The sequence below is a fragment of the Nerophis lumbriciformis genome, linkage group LG01 (genome assembly GCF_033978685.3).
Source record: "Nerophis lumbriciformis linkage group LG01, RoL_Nlum_v2.1, whole genome shotgun sequence".
Classification (NCBI taxonomy): Eukaryota; Metazoa; Chordata; class Actinopteri; order Syngnathiformes; family Syngnathidae; genus Nerophis; species Nerophis lumbriciformis.
The window spans coordinates 6032397-6045418 of record NC_084548.2 but is presented as its reverse complement, the minus strand read 5'-3'; the positions used below and the strand labels follow the sequence as shown (position 1 = coordinate 6045418).

The following is a 13022-nucleotide window of genomic DNA, read 5'->3' as shown; positions in this document are numbered from 1 at the left end:
ATCTAACATAATATTGTGAGAGTCCAGTCCATAGTGGATCTAACATAATAGTGTGAGAGTCCGGTCCACAGTGGATCTAACATAATATTGTGAGAGTCCAGTCCATAGTGGATCTAACATAATAGTGTGAGAGTCCAGTCCGTAGTGGATCTAACATAATAGTGTGAGAGTCCAGTCCATAGTGGATCTAACATAATAGTGTGAGAGTCCGGTCCACAGTGGATCTAACATAATAGTGAGAGTCCAGTCCATAGTGGATCTAACATAATAGTGTGAGAGTCCGGTCCACAGTGGATCTAACATAATATTGTGAGAGTCCAGTCCATAGTGGATCTAACATAATAGTGTGAGAGTCCGGTCCACAGTGGATCTAACATAATAGTGAGAGTCCAGTCCATAGTGGATCTAACATAATAGTGTGAGAGTCCGGTCCACAGTGGATCTAACATAATATTGTGAGAGTCCAGTCCATAGTGGATCTAACATAATAGTGTGAGAGTCCAGTCCGTAGTGGATCTAACATAATAGTGTGAGAGTCCGGTCCACAGTGGATCTAACATAATATTGTGAGAGTCCAGTCCATAGTGGATCTAACATAATAGTGTGAGAGTCCAGTCCATAGTGGATCCAACATAATGAGTCCAGTCCATAGTGGATCTAAAACAATAGTGAGAGTCCGAGCGGAGACGGGTCAGCAGCGCAGAGATGTCCCCAACCCATGCACAGGCGAGCGGTCCACCCCGGGTCCCGACTCTGGACGGTCAGAACATGATTTATTAATGCCTTTTGACATTCAGTATCAGGGCCATTTAATGATGACTTGACATTCAATTTTTACATATGGCTCTTTTAATAAATGTATCCTGTAATGACAATTAGGTGTTCTTGGACTCCTTCTTGTGTTCATTAATTACAGTTTTGGAAGGATGTAGTCTTTAATGTGCAGCAGTCACGTTAGAGACGCTGATCACGCCAGCCTCGCCTGCTAAAGACACCACGCCCCCCCCGGCAAGATATTTCCTGACATCACGCCTCCTGTCGCAATCACAACTCTGACACCTTAGCCTGCTCGCTGTTTCTCTACTCAGTGGCGTGGTGTGTTTTGACTCGTGGAGTCGGTCGTGACAAAAATGTGGATTGGAGCCTTGGTGTTGTGTCACCTCCTGATGGTGGCCGATCTCCAATCGTCCAATCCTCAGAACTGTTCGCTCACGTGCCTTCGCCAGGTAAGGTCCCACACTTATTTGTGCAGGTCTTCCATTCATGAATAAATAATAGTCCGGTGGTGAATTGAGAAAAGGCAAAGAGATGACGATGTGAACATGAGTTAGTACATTTAAAGTGACGGATTAGATTCAGAGTTAGTTCACGGCGTAAATCAGATTGATAGCCTGGGGGAAGACATGAAACTGCTACAGTTCTCGAGACAGGTTGTTTTGCTGTACAGTGATTTGTAAAAGCCCGCTGGAGGGAAGGACTTTGAACGGTTTGTGACCAGGGTGTCAGAGCTCTGCAGTGATGCTACCTGCCTGTTTCCTGACCATGGTCAGATATAAGTCCTGGATGGGGGGGAAGGTTGACACAATGATCCTAATTGTCCGTTGCAGTCTGTCAAACCAGACAGTGATGGAGGTGTGCTGTAGAAACATGATCAGCCGCTCCTGGGTCTGGTTAAACTTCTGGAAGTACATCCTCTGCTGTGCCTTTTACCTGATTGTGTGTATAGGTCCGGTGAGGTTGTGGATCCCAGGAACTTGATAGAGTTCACAGCTCCATATGGTTCTTACAGCACCAGAGAGCCAGCTGTTCCACCTCCCTTCTGTAGGCAGGCGTGTTGCCGTTCAGCATGAGACTGATGGCGGTAGTGTAGCCTGCAAACTTCAAGAGTTTTGCAGAAGGATCCTCTGAGGTGCGGTCATTGCTGTAGAGAGAGAAAAGCAGTGGGGAGTGAAGACACCACAGGGGGGCACCTGTGTCCTGGTGCTGGATGTGATGCTACCCAGCCTTACCTGCTACCTCCTGTCAGTCAGGAAGTTGGAAGTCGGCACTGTGAGCTAGCTGAGTTTGCTGTGCAGGATATCCAGGATCCATCCATCCATCCATCCATCCATCTTCTTCCGCTTATCCGAGGTCGGGTCGCGGGGGCAGCAGCCTAAGCAGGGAAGCCCAGACTTCCCTCTCCCCAGCCACTTCGTCCAGCTCCTCCCGGGGGATCCCGAGGCGTTCCCAGGCCAGCCGGGAGACATAGTCTTCCCAACGTGTCCTGGGTCTTCCCCGTGGCCTCCTACCGGTCGGACGTGCCTTAAACACCTCCTGAGGGAGGCGATCGGGTGGCATCCTGACCAGATGCCCGAACCACCTCATCTGGCTCCTCTCGATGTGGAGGAGCAGCGGCTTTACTTTGAGCTCCCCCCCGGATGACAGAGCTTCTCACCCTATCTCTAAGGGAGAGCCCCGCCACCCGGCGGAGGAAACTCATTTCGGACGCTTGTACCCGTGATCTTGTCCTTTCGGTCATAACCCAAAGCTCATGACCATAGGTGAGGATGGGAACGTAGATCGACCGGTAAATTGAGAGCTTTGCCTTCCGGCTCAGCTCCTTCTTCACCACAACGGATCGATACAGCGTCCGCATTACTGAAGACGCCGCACCGATCCGCCTGTCGATCTCACGATCCACTCTTCCCTCACTCGTGAACAAGACTCCGAGGTACTTGAACTCCTCCGCTTGGGGCAGGGTCTCCTCCCCAACCCGAAGATGGCATTCCACCCTTTTCCAGGCAAGAACCATGGACTCGGACTTGGAGGTGCTGATTCTCATCCCAGTCGCTTCACACTCGGCTGCGAACCGATCCAGCGAGAGCTGAAGATCCTGGCCAGATGAAGCCATCAGGACCACATCATCTGCAAAAAGCAGAGACCTAATCCTGCAGCCACCAAACCAGATCCCCTCAATGCCTTGACTGCGCCTAGAAATTCTGTCCATAAAAGTTATGAACAGAATCGGTGACAAAGGGCAGCCTTGGCGGAGTCCAACCCTCACTGGAAACATGTCCGACTTACTGCCGGCAATGCGGACCAAGCTCTGACACTGATCATACAGGGAGCGGACCGCCAAAATCAGACAGTCCGATACCCCATACTCTCTGAGCACTCCCCACAGGACTTCCCGAGGGACACGGTCGAATGCCTTCTCCAAGTCCACAAAGCACATGTAGACTGGTTGGGCAAACTCCCATGCACCCACAAGGTGCATGGGATAATAGTGTTAAATGCAGAGTTGAAGTCCACAAACAGGATCCTGGCCTAGGTCCCTGGGGAGTCAAGGTGATACAGGATGTGGTTCAGTTGACTGCATCGTCCACCTACCTGTTTGCCCTGTGATGACCTAAGGGTGGCTTAACGCCAGTCTCTCAAAGGACTTCATGACCACAAACGGCAGGGTGACGGGTCTCTAGTCATTGAGTCCTGGGATGGCAATTTCTATTATTGTTATTTCATTTTCAAGCTCTAGTAAACGTTCCTTTTTTTTCTTGTATCAATCAATCAATCAATGTTTATTTATATAGCCCTAAATCACAAAAGTCTCAAAGGGCTGTACAAGCCACAACGACATCCTTGGTACAGAGTCCACATAAGGGACGTCGATGTGAATGACTTTGAGAAACCGCATATGTGGGTAACCTCCCCTCAAGTGGTCAAGTGACCGAAAGCAATGAATGTCGAGTGACATAATATTGTGAAAGAACAGTCCTTAGTGGATCTAACATAGTAGTGAGAGTCCAGTCCATAGTGGGGCTAGCAGGAGACCATCCCGAGCGGATACGGGTCAGCAGCGCAGAGATGTCCCCAACCGATGCACAGGCGAGCGGTCCACCCCGGGTCCCGACTCTGGACAGCCAGCACTTCATCCATGGTCACCGGAACCGGAATAACCCGGCGAGGAGGCAGAGGAGAAAAGAAAAGAAACGGCAGATCAACTGGTCTAAAAAAGGGGGGTCTATTTAAAGGCTAGAGTATACAAATGAGTTTTAAGATGGGACTTAAATGCTTCTACTGAGGTAGCATCTCTAACTGTTACCGGGAGGACATTCCAGAGTATTGGAGCCCGAATGGAAAACGGTCTATAGCCCGCAGACTTTTTATGGGCTCTGGGAATCACTAATAAGTCGGAGTTCTTTGAACGCAGGTTTCTTGCCGAGACATATGGTACAATACAATCTGCAAGAAAGGATGGATATGATGAATAAGAAATAATTTTTCCTCGCATAACTACTTTTGCCGTCTCCCACAGAACGCACGCCGTGATTTCTGGTTGATCATTAAAATCTAAAAAATCTGTCCATTCTTTCTCAAAATAGTCTAGGAAGTCTGGGTCCTTTCGTAATGATGTATTAAGTCTCCATTGTTTTATAGGTGCAGTGATAGTTTTGTTGCTGAGGGAAAGTGAGACAGGTGCATGGTCACTGATGATGATAGGATGGATGTGTCAGATAAAATTGAGCTACTAGTTAAAAAGTAATCAATGCGAGAGAATGAGTGGTGAACTGGGGAAAAATAAGTGTATTCCCTAAGAGTGCGGTGATAAGAACGCCAGGCATCGCAAAGACCATAATCCTTCATATATTGCTTAAAGGGGAACATTATCACAATTTCAGAAGGGTTAAAACCATTCAAAATCAGTTCCCAGTGGCTTATTTTATTTCTCGAAGTTGTTTTCAAAATTTTACCCATTACGCAATATCCCTAAAAAAAGCTTCAAAGTGCCTGATTTTAACCATCGTTATATACACCCATCCATTTTCCTGTGACGTCACATTGTGATGCCGACACAAACAAACATATAGCGACATTAGCTCGGATTCAAACTCGGATTTCAGCGGCTTAAGTGATTCAACAGATTACGCATGTATTGAAACGGATGGTTGTAGTGTGGAGGCAGGTAGCGAAAACGAAATTGAAGAAGAAACTGAAGCTATTGAGCCATATCGGTTTGAACCGTATGCAAGCGAAACCGACGAAAACGACACGACAGCCAGCGACACGGGAGAAAGCGAGGACGAATTCGGCTATCGCCTTCTAACCAACGATTGGTATGTGTTTGTTTGGCATTAAAGGAAACTAACAACTATGAACTAGGTTTACAGCATATGAAATACATTTGGCAACAACATGCACTTTGAGAGTGCAGACAGCCCAATTTTCATCAATTAATATATTCTGTAGACATACCCTCATCCGCGCTCTTTTCCTGAAAGCTGATCTGTCCAGTTTTGGAGTTGATGTCAGCAGGCCAGGGAAGCTAGGGTCGATAGGGGGTTTAGCTCGCTCGTCTGCGGGAACAAACTGCCGCCATTGCTTGCCGTGCTACCGAGGGCCTTTGTCCCTGAATTGCTCACACACTGCGGCAGATTCAATGGGGGTCTGGCGGCAGATTTCTTTGACTTTATCGTTGGAAATGCATCTGCTTTGAGTGTCGCAGGATATCCACACATTCTTGCCATCTCTGTCGTAGCATAGCTTTCGTCGGTAAAGTGTGCGGAACAAACGTCCAATTTCTTGCCACTTTCGCATCTTTGGGCCACTGGTGCAACTTGAATCCGTCCCTGTTCGTGTTGTTACACCCTCCGACAACACACCGACAAAAGTGAGAAAATGGCGAATTGCTTCCCGATGTGACGTCACAAACATCGCTCCGAGAGCGAATAATAGAAAGGCGTTTAATTCGCCAAAATTCACCCATTTAGAGTTCGGAAATCGGTTAAAAAAATAAATGGTCTTTTTTCTGCAACATCAAGGTATATATTGACGCTTACATAGGTCTGGTGATAATGTTCCCCTTTAAGTATTACCACTGACTGAGACTCACGGTGACTCCCAGTCACTGTGGACCGATCTATATATGGATTAAATACTAAGTTGAGGTCCCCTCCTAGAATCAAGCAGTGGTTTGAGTGAGGAGAAAGTGAAGAGAAGAAAGTGTGAAAAAAGGAGGGGTCATCAACATTTGGACCATAAATGTTGGCGATACATAAGTTTCTCCCGTCAACAGAAATCATACTTGCCAACCCTCCCGGATTTTCCGGGAGACTCCCGAAATTCAGCGCCTCTCCCGAAAACCTCCCGGGACAAATTTTTCTCCCAAAAATCTCCCGAAATTCAGGCGGACTCAGGTCCTCCACAATATAAAAAAGCGTACCTGCCCAATCACGTTATAACTATAGAATGATGGAGGGCGAGTTCTTGGTTTCTTATGTGGGTTTATTGTTAGGCAGTTTCATTAACGTCCTCCCAGCGCGGCAACAACACACAACAACAGCAGTCACTTTTTTGTATACCGTAAAGCAGTTCGTCTGCCGTAAACAGCAATGTTGTGACACTCTTAAACAGGACAATACTGCCATCTAGTGCATTTGATGAAAGCACTTTTGTGCGTGCCACACAGCAATACATCATCAGAGAGGGTGTTCAGCATGGTTTGAAAAATAGTGACAGAGAATAGAACAAGGATGGACAATTCAACCCTTAACTCAACAATGAGTAGATGAGTGGTATGTGTGTGTATATGTGTAAATAAATGAACACTGAAATTCAAGTTTATATATATATATATATATATGAAATACTTGACTTGGTGAATTCTAGCTGTAAATATACTCCTCCCACCCCGCCACGCCCCCGTCCCACCCCGACCACGCCCCCCGCCACCCCCACCCCCCAGCTCCCGAAATCGGAGGTCTCAAGGTTGGCAAGTATGACAGAAATATTAAGAATGATGTATCTTCCCTCTATGTCAGTAATGGAGTTATGGAATGTAAAGTTGACCTTTCTACTAATGAGAACGGCGACGCCTCTCTGTTTGGAGTTGTAACTAGCAAGGTATGTGTGTGGGTATTGCCATGAATGCAGTTTTGAGGTATCGGACTTGGAGAGGTGAGTCTCTTGTAGTAAAGCAATGTCTGCTTGCATGCTCTTCAAATGATTAAGAATTTTTATTAAAAATCACGTCACTCAGTGCCTCAACATGGATTGCTGACTCGGCTAACTGCTGGCCTGCTGTGCAGTGAGACCGTATTGCTATATGAATTATATTATACATTTCCATAGTTTAGTTAGCTGAGGTATATAATGTACAGTGTATTTAGTCAACAACTGTATGTGTGTAAAGTATTTCTTGTGCTGAGCGATCATAAAACGGCTGCAAAAGACGCACTGGCTGAGGCTCGCAGTAATCCCGCCTCCTGCACCCCCGCCGTAGAATGCACCCCCTGACGGGAGTGTTATATCAACTAAAGCCCACACTTAAACTTTCCACGTGCAAGATTGAATCTATTTAAAAAAGTTATTTCATAAGAAGCCAAAAAGTGCAAAAACAATAATGTTCGTGTTGGAGGAGTTGTGAATGACTGCAGGGCCACAACATTAGGTACACCTGCAGACTGCAGGTGTATCTAATTCACAACTCCTCCAACACGAACATTATTGTTTTTGCACTTTTTGGCTTCTTATTAAATAACTTTTGTAACCTATTTTCATGGGCTTTCCTCTTTGTGATGTTAAGTTCCTGTTATGCGCTGTTGTACAGTATATGCCTTGAGCTGTTATTTTGAAGGCACTAAGAGCGGAAGTGATGACACAGTGGAGCGGAGGTTTTTGAAAGAACGTAAATAAAGTGGTCCTCATGTAAACTGGAGCCTCCGTGTTTGTTATTTTGTAGTTTCATACAGTATAGGCGACATTTATAAACCCTCAGTTACACTTTTTTAAATAGATTCAATCTTGCACGTGGAAAGTTGAAGTGAGGGCTTTAGTTGATAAAACACTCCCGTCAGGGGGTGCATTAATCCAGCACAACAGCGGCGCATGGCCTTCATTTATAAGTAAAGGTAAGACCATAATAACATTTTTTATTAAATGTGCTTTTTTGTGTGCTACAGTTTGTATGTGTAAAGTTAAAGTTAAGTTAAAGTAGCAATGATTGTCACACACACACTAGGTGTAATGAAATGTGTCCTCTGCATTTGACCCATCCCCTGGTTCACCCCCTGGGAGGTGAGGGGAGCAGTGGGCAGCAGCGGCGCCGCGCCCGGGAATCATTTTTGGTGATTTAACCCCCACTTTCAACCCTTGATGCTGGTATGAGCTTTTAAACATAACCCGTTAACTGCTGCCAATCAAATGGTGAATAAGATACTCTTTAGGGTTCATATGTTTGTAAATCTGACTGTGATGAAGTCAGTGCCTCACCAGCCATCAACCTCACCGCACGTCTCTGGTTTTTACCCTTCGCGTTCATATTTCACTGTTTGTGTTGCATTTCGCTTGATTGTAAAATATGTGGATGGAGTGTATGACGTTCATATGTTGTCAATATTCAGTGTTTTATCGTTCATAGTTAATATTGTAAATCCCACATACTATATTTTCATGTACATTCTGGGTGTCTCATTCAGTAAAAAAAAATTTTAAATTCCTTTCCGTTTTTTAAGGCGGTCTGTCATAATGTTTTGAGCATTCAATCAGACATTATTGTGAGGTTTTGTTTTCGTGTTCCTAAAAATCAGATATACCCAGTGTTGGGTTAGTTACTGAAAACCAGTAACCAGTAACAGTTACGAGTTACTTTATTTCAAAAGTAACTCCGTTACTAACTCAGTTACTTACACCAAAAAGTAATGAGTGAAAAGTAACTATTTAGTTACTTCTTTTTCCCCCCCTTTTTTTAAGGCTCCCATTAATGCCCTTTTAGCCTTCATTTCAGTACTGTTATTGCACTGGAGAATAATACAATGTGTTGATCAACTTGACATGCATTTGTATCACTGAACTCTGCTGAGCAATGTGGTCTACATACAACACACAAACAATGTGGTCTACATACAACACACAAACAATGTGGTCTACATACAACACACAAAGACAAAGATATGTTTCAAAGGGCCAATTTATTTCAGGCCAGAACAAATTGACAAAACTATTTTAAATAGCTGCAACATAATGGCACTTTAACTTTAAGTAGATAGGATCTTTGACCCAAGACACAACTTACATTTAACTAAAATGTTTTTTTCTTTGTGCTCGACAAACGAAAAGTATTGAGAATGTCTCCATGTTAAGAAACTCGACTTCTGGCTTCGCCATGATGTCTTGTTAGTTGTTATGAGAGTAGCGTATGTGTGTGTGTGTGGCCCTTTAAGATATGAAAGCATGTGAGGTGAGTGAAGTGAGTGAGTGGGCGAGAGAGGTGAGCGAGCGGCGACAGTGAGTGCGTGCAGGTGCTCTAGCTTGGTGGATGGCTGCGTCCAATAAAGTCACAAAGTTGCAACAAACCGCCGGCCTCGAGGAACGTCTCCCCTGCACTCCTCAACTGCGGTATGGGAGTACCCCCCGCCCCCACCCACACAAAGCACGCCTTTTCTTTCCCACCGCAGCGCTGCAATAAAACACACTCAGATCTTCTGTTTCTATCCGATACTACATGAAAAATAACATAAAATAACGCAGAAACGCATCATGTAGTAACGGTAACTGAGTTACTGAATATAAAAAATAACGCGTTAGATTACTAGTTACCGCCGAAACTAACGGCGTTACTACGTAACGCGTTAGTCCCAACACTGGATATACCGTCGCCCAGACACATTTTTTTCTCAAAATTTGGCCACTCAAGGCAAAATAATTGCCCAGGCCTGGGAACGACTGATGGGTTGCCACCTAGCGGCGTCCCATAAAGGGGTCAGAAGGAAAGGTAAACATGGGGGCAGGAGGAGGAGAAAAAAAAGCAACTCCCAAACCATACTTGCCAACCTTGAGACCTCCGATTTCGGGAGGTGGGGGGGTGGGGGCGTGGTCGGGGGTGGGGCGGGGCGTGGTTGGGGGCGTGGTTAAGAGGGGAGGAGTATATTGACAGCTAGAATTCACCAAGTCAAGTATTTCATATATATATATATATATATATATATATATATATATATATATGTATATATATATATATATATATATATATATATATACTGAAAATATGCAAACAAAACTGTGTTTGGATAATTGATACTTCAAACTTGCATAAATAAATATTGAGGAATATAACATAACTTGGCTTCTGAGAGCTTCAAAATGTAATGAATAAAATACTAAAGTTGTTGATAAACAAGCAATTATTTTAATAATTAAATATGGTCATTTTAAATGAATTATTATGATAATTTAAAATTTATTATTTCAAATATGTTTATTTTAATGTAAAATTCTATGGCTGGATGTAATAAGGAGTCAGAAAAAATAAAAATAAAAATACAATTAATTTTGATGTTTTTAGCAAAATATAGTAAAAATGTATTTAGTTGTTTTTTTTAAAATTAATAAATATCTATTTATTTTTAGGTAAGATAAACATAATAATACAATGTATCTCTAGTCTGGATGATTTAGTTCTTGTCACCCTGTTGTCCCCCGTAGTGAAAAAAGACTGTCCTCACTCAGGTCCGCATGGAGCTGGAGGGGGCGTGGCCTCCAGCTCCGGCTGAAAATCGGGAGATTTTCGGGAGAATATTTGTCCCGGGAGGTTTTCGGGAGAGGCGCTGAATTTCGGGAGTCTCCCGGAAAATTCGGGAGGGTTGGCAAGTATGTCCCAAACTAAGCTCCAATTGGGGGTAAAAGAGGGGCTCAGTAGCAGCATAAGCACATATGAGCACATACGACACGCAAAACTTGAGACTTGCAACGTCCATCAAAAATATGTTATAATGACAACAACATTTTTGTTTTCTCATTGATAATCTGCTACATTTGTTTTGGAAGGCTGCGTGACTCATTACTTTTGACCATCTTAACAATGACATTATATCTGCATGAAGATTGGCGGATGATACAACAATGATGTCATGCCATTGCCTCCCGTCCAATCAGATCTGATCTGATCATTTCCTTGTTCTGCTCACATATGGAGGAAATATTTGTTCATTTCTGTGATTTTCTATAATGTGCTGGAATGAAACAACAACCCAAGATGCATGGCTCCTCCCCTCTGGATGACGACATGTCATCAGTCTATTTAATTATATTTAATTAGCTGTTTGTTTTTCTGCCAGTAAATGTTGTCATGTAATTGTCGTCGTGCAACTTGCTCATCTTCTTTTTCTAAAAATATAATTCCTCAGACAGTAACGCTACACTTTTAATGATTATTCGCTTTTTGTTCAGGTGTACAAACACCTGTCAAGCTTAGTTTATTCATAATCTTTCATGTCTTATAACATTGTATTTTGACGGTTTACCAAGTTACTGTCAGGTTCAAACACCAAACTATCTACTACACAAGACAAGAAGGAGGAATCACGCAGAGACAGAGTTGAATTTTGCTCATGAGGAGAGACGTATTGGGCTGTACACTCAGTTACAGTTTCCCCCTACGCTCTAAGGTACAGTCCCACGCAAGCAGCCCCAGTAGACACAATACATGATTATTCAGAATTTAATTAAATTGTTATATGTATGCAGTGATTATACTATAAAGTTATTTTCCATTTAACTTCACCAGTTTTAGATGATTTTTATTCAAAATCGCTGAATTTTCACATTTGCCGTTTAAATACTGAGAAGAGACGGTGCGGTGAACAACAGCCAGTTGAGGCACGTCACTCAGTGCCTCAACATGGACGGACTCTGCTAACTGCTGGCCTGCTGTGCAGTGAGACTGTATTGCTGTATGAATTATATTATACATTTCCATAGTTTAGTTAGCTGAGGTATATAATGTACAGTGTATTTTGTCAACAACTGTATGTGTGTAACGTATTTCTTGTGCTGAGCGATCATAAAATGGCTGCAAAAGACGCACTGGCTGAGGCTCACCTCCTGCACTCCCGCCGTAGAATTGTTATATCAACTAAAGCCCACACTTAAACTTTCCACGTGCAAGATTGAATCTATTTTAAAAAATGATTTCATAAGAAGCCAAAAAGTGCAAAAACAATAATGTTCGTGTTGGAGGAGTTGTGAATGACTGCAGGGCCACAACATTAGATACACCTGCAGACTGCAGGTGTATCTAATTCACAACTCCTCCAACACGAACATTATTGTTTTTGCACTTGTTGGATTCTTATTAAATAACTTTTGTAACCTATTTTTATGGGCTTTCCTCTTTGTGATGTTAAGTTCCTGTTATGCGCTGTTATACAGTATATGCCTTGAGCTCTTATTTTGAAGGCGCTAAGAGCGGAAGTGATGTCACGTTGCGGAGGTTTTTGAAAGAAGGTAAATAAAGTGGTCCTCGTATAAACTGGAGCCTCCGTGTTTGTTATTTTGTAGTTTCATACAGTATAGGCGACATTTATAAACCCTCGGTTACACTTTTTTAAATAGATTCAATCTTGCACGTGGAAAGTTTAAGTGAGGGCTTTAGTTGCGGCCCATGGACTTAATTTATAAGTAAAGGTAAGACCATAAGAACGTTTTTTTTATTAAATGTGCTTTTTTGTGTGCTACAGTTTGTATGTGTAAAGTTAAAGTTAAGTTAAAGTACCAACGATTGTCACACACACACTAGGTGTAATAAAATTTGTCCTCTGCATTTGACCCATCCCCTTGATCACCCCCTGGGAGGTGAGGGGAGCAGTGGGCAGCAGCGGCGCCGCGCCCGGGAATAATTTTTGGTGATTTAAACCCCAATTCCAACACTTGATGCTGAGTGCCAAGCAGGGAAGAATGCTGGTATGAGCTTTTAAACATAACCCGTTAACTGCTGCCAATCAAATGGTGAATAAGATACTCTTTAGGGTTCATATGTTTGTAAATCTGACTGTGATGAAGTCAGTGCCTCACCAGCCATCGACCTCACCACACGTCACTGCTTTGTACAGATAGAAAAGTTCAACTTCAGCACAATTGATAATAACTTTAGCAACGGCCTTTCAGCATAAGAGTTGTGTGATAACTTATACATAATTATTCTAACAGTTACTGTTTGATGTATAAGAAAATAGCCACTGGCTTTATTGCATATTCAGTAATCTGTGCAA

The 13022-nt window shown here is 43.3% G+C and overlaps 1 protein-coding gene across 1 annotated transcript in view; it reads left to right on the top strand.

Annotated features, from left to right (window-relative positions):
• The first annotated feature begins 1096 nt into the window (after positions 1–1096).
• The window catches only part of LOC133612720 (interleukin-17 receptor D), a 44000-nt gene continuing 32074 nt past the window's right edge, over positions 1097–13022 (top strand). Inside the window, exon 1 of the mRNA XM_061970380.1 lies at positions 1097–1226. Within this exon, the coding sequence (XP_061826364.1) occupies positions 1131–1226 (96 nt within the window). The 5' untranslated portion in view covers positions 1097–1130. The remainder of the gene's footprint in view (positions 1227–13022) is intronic.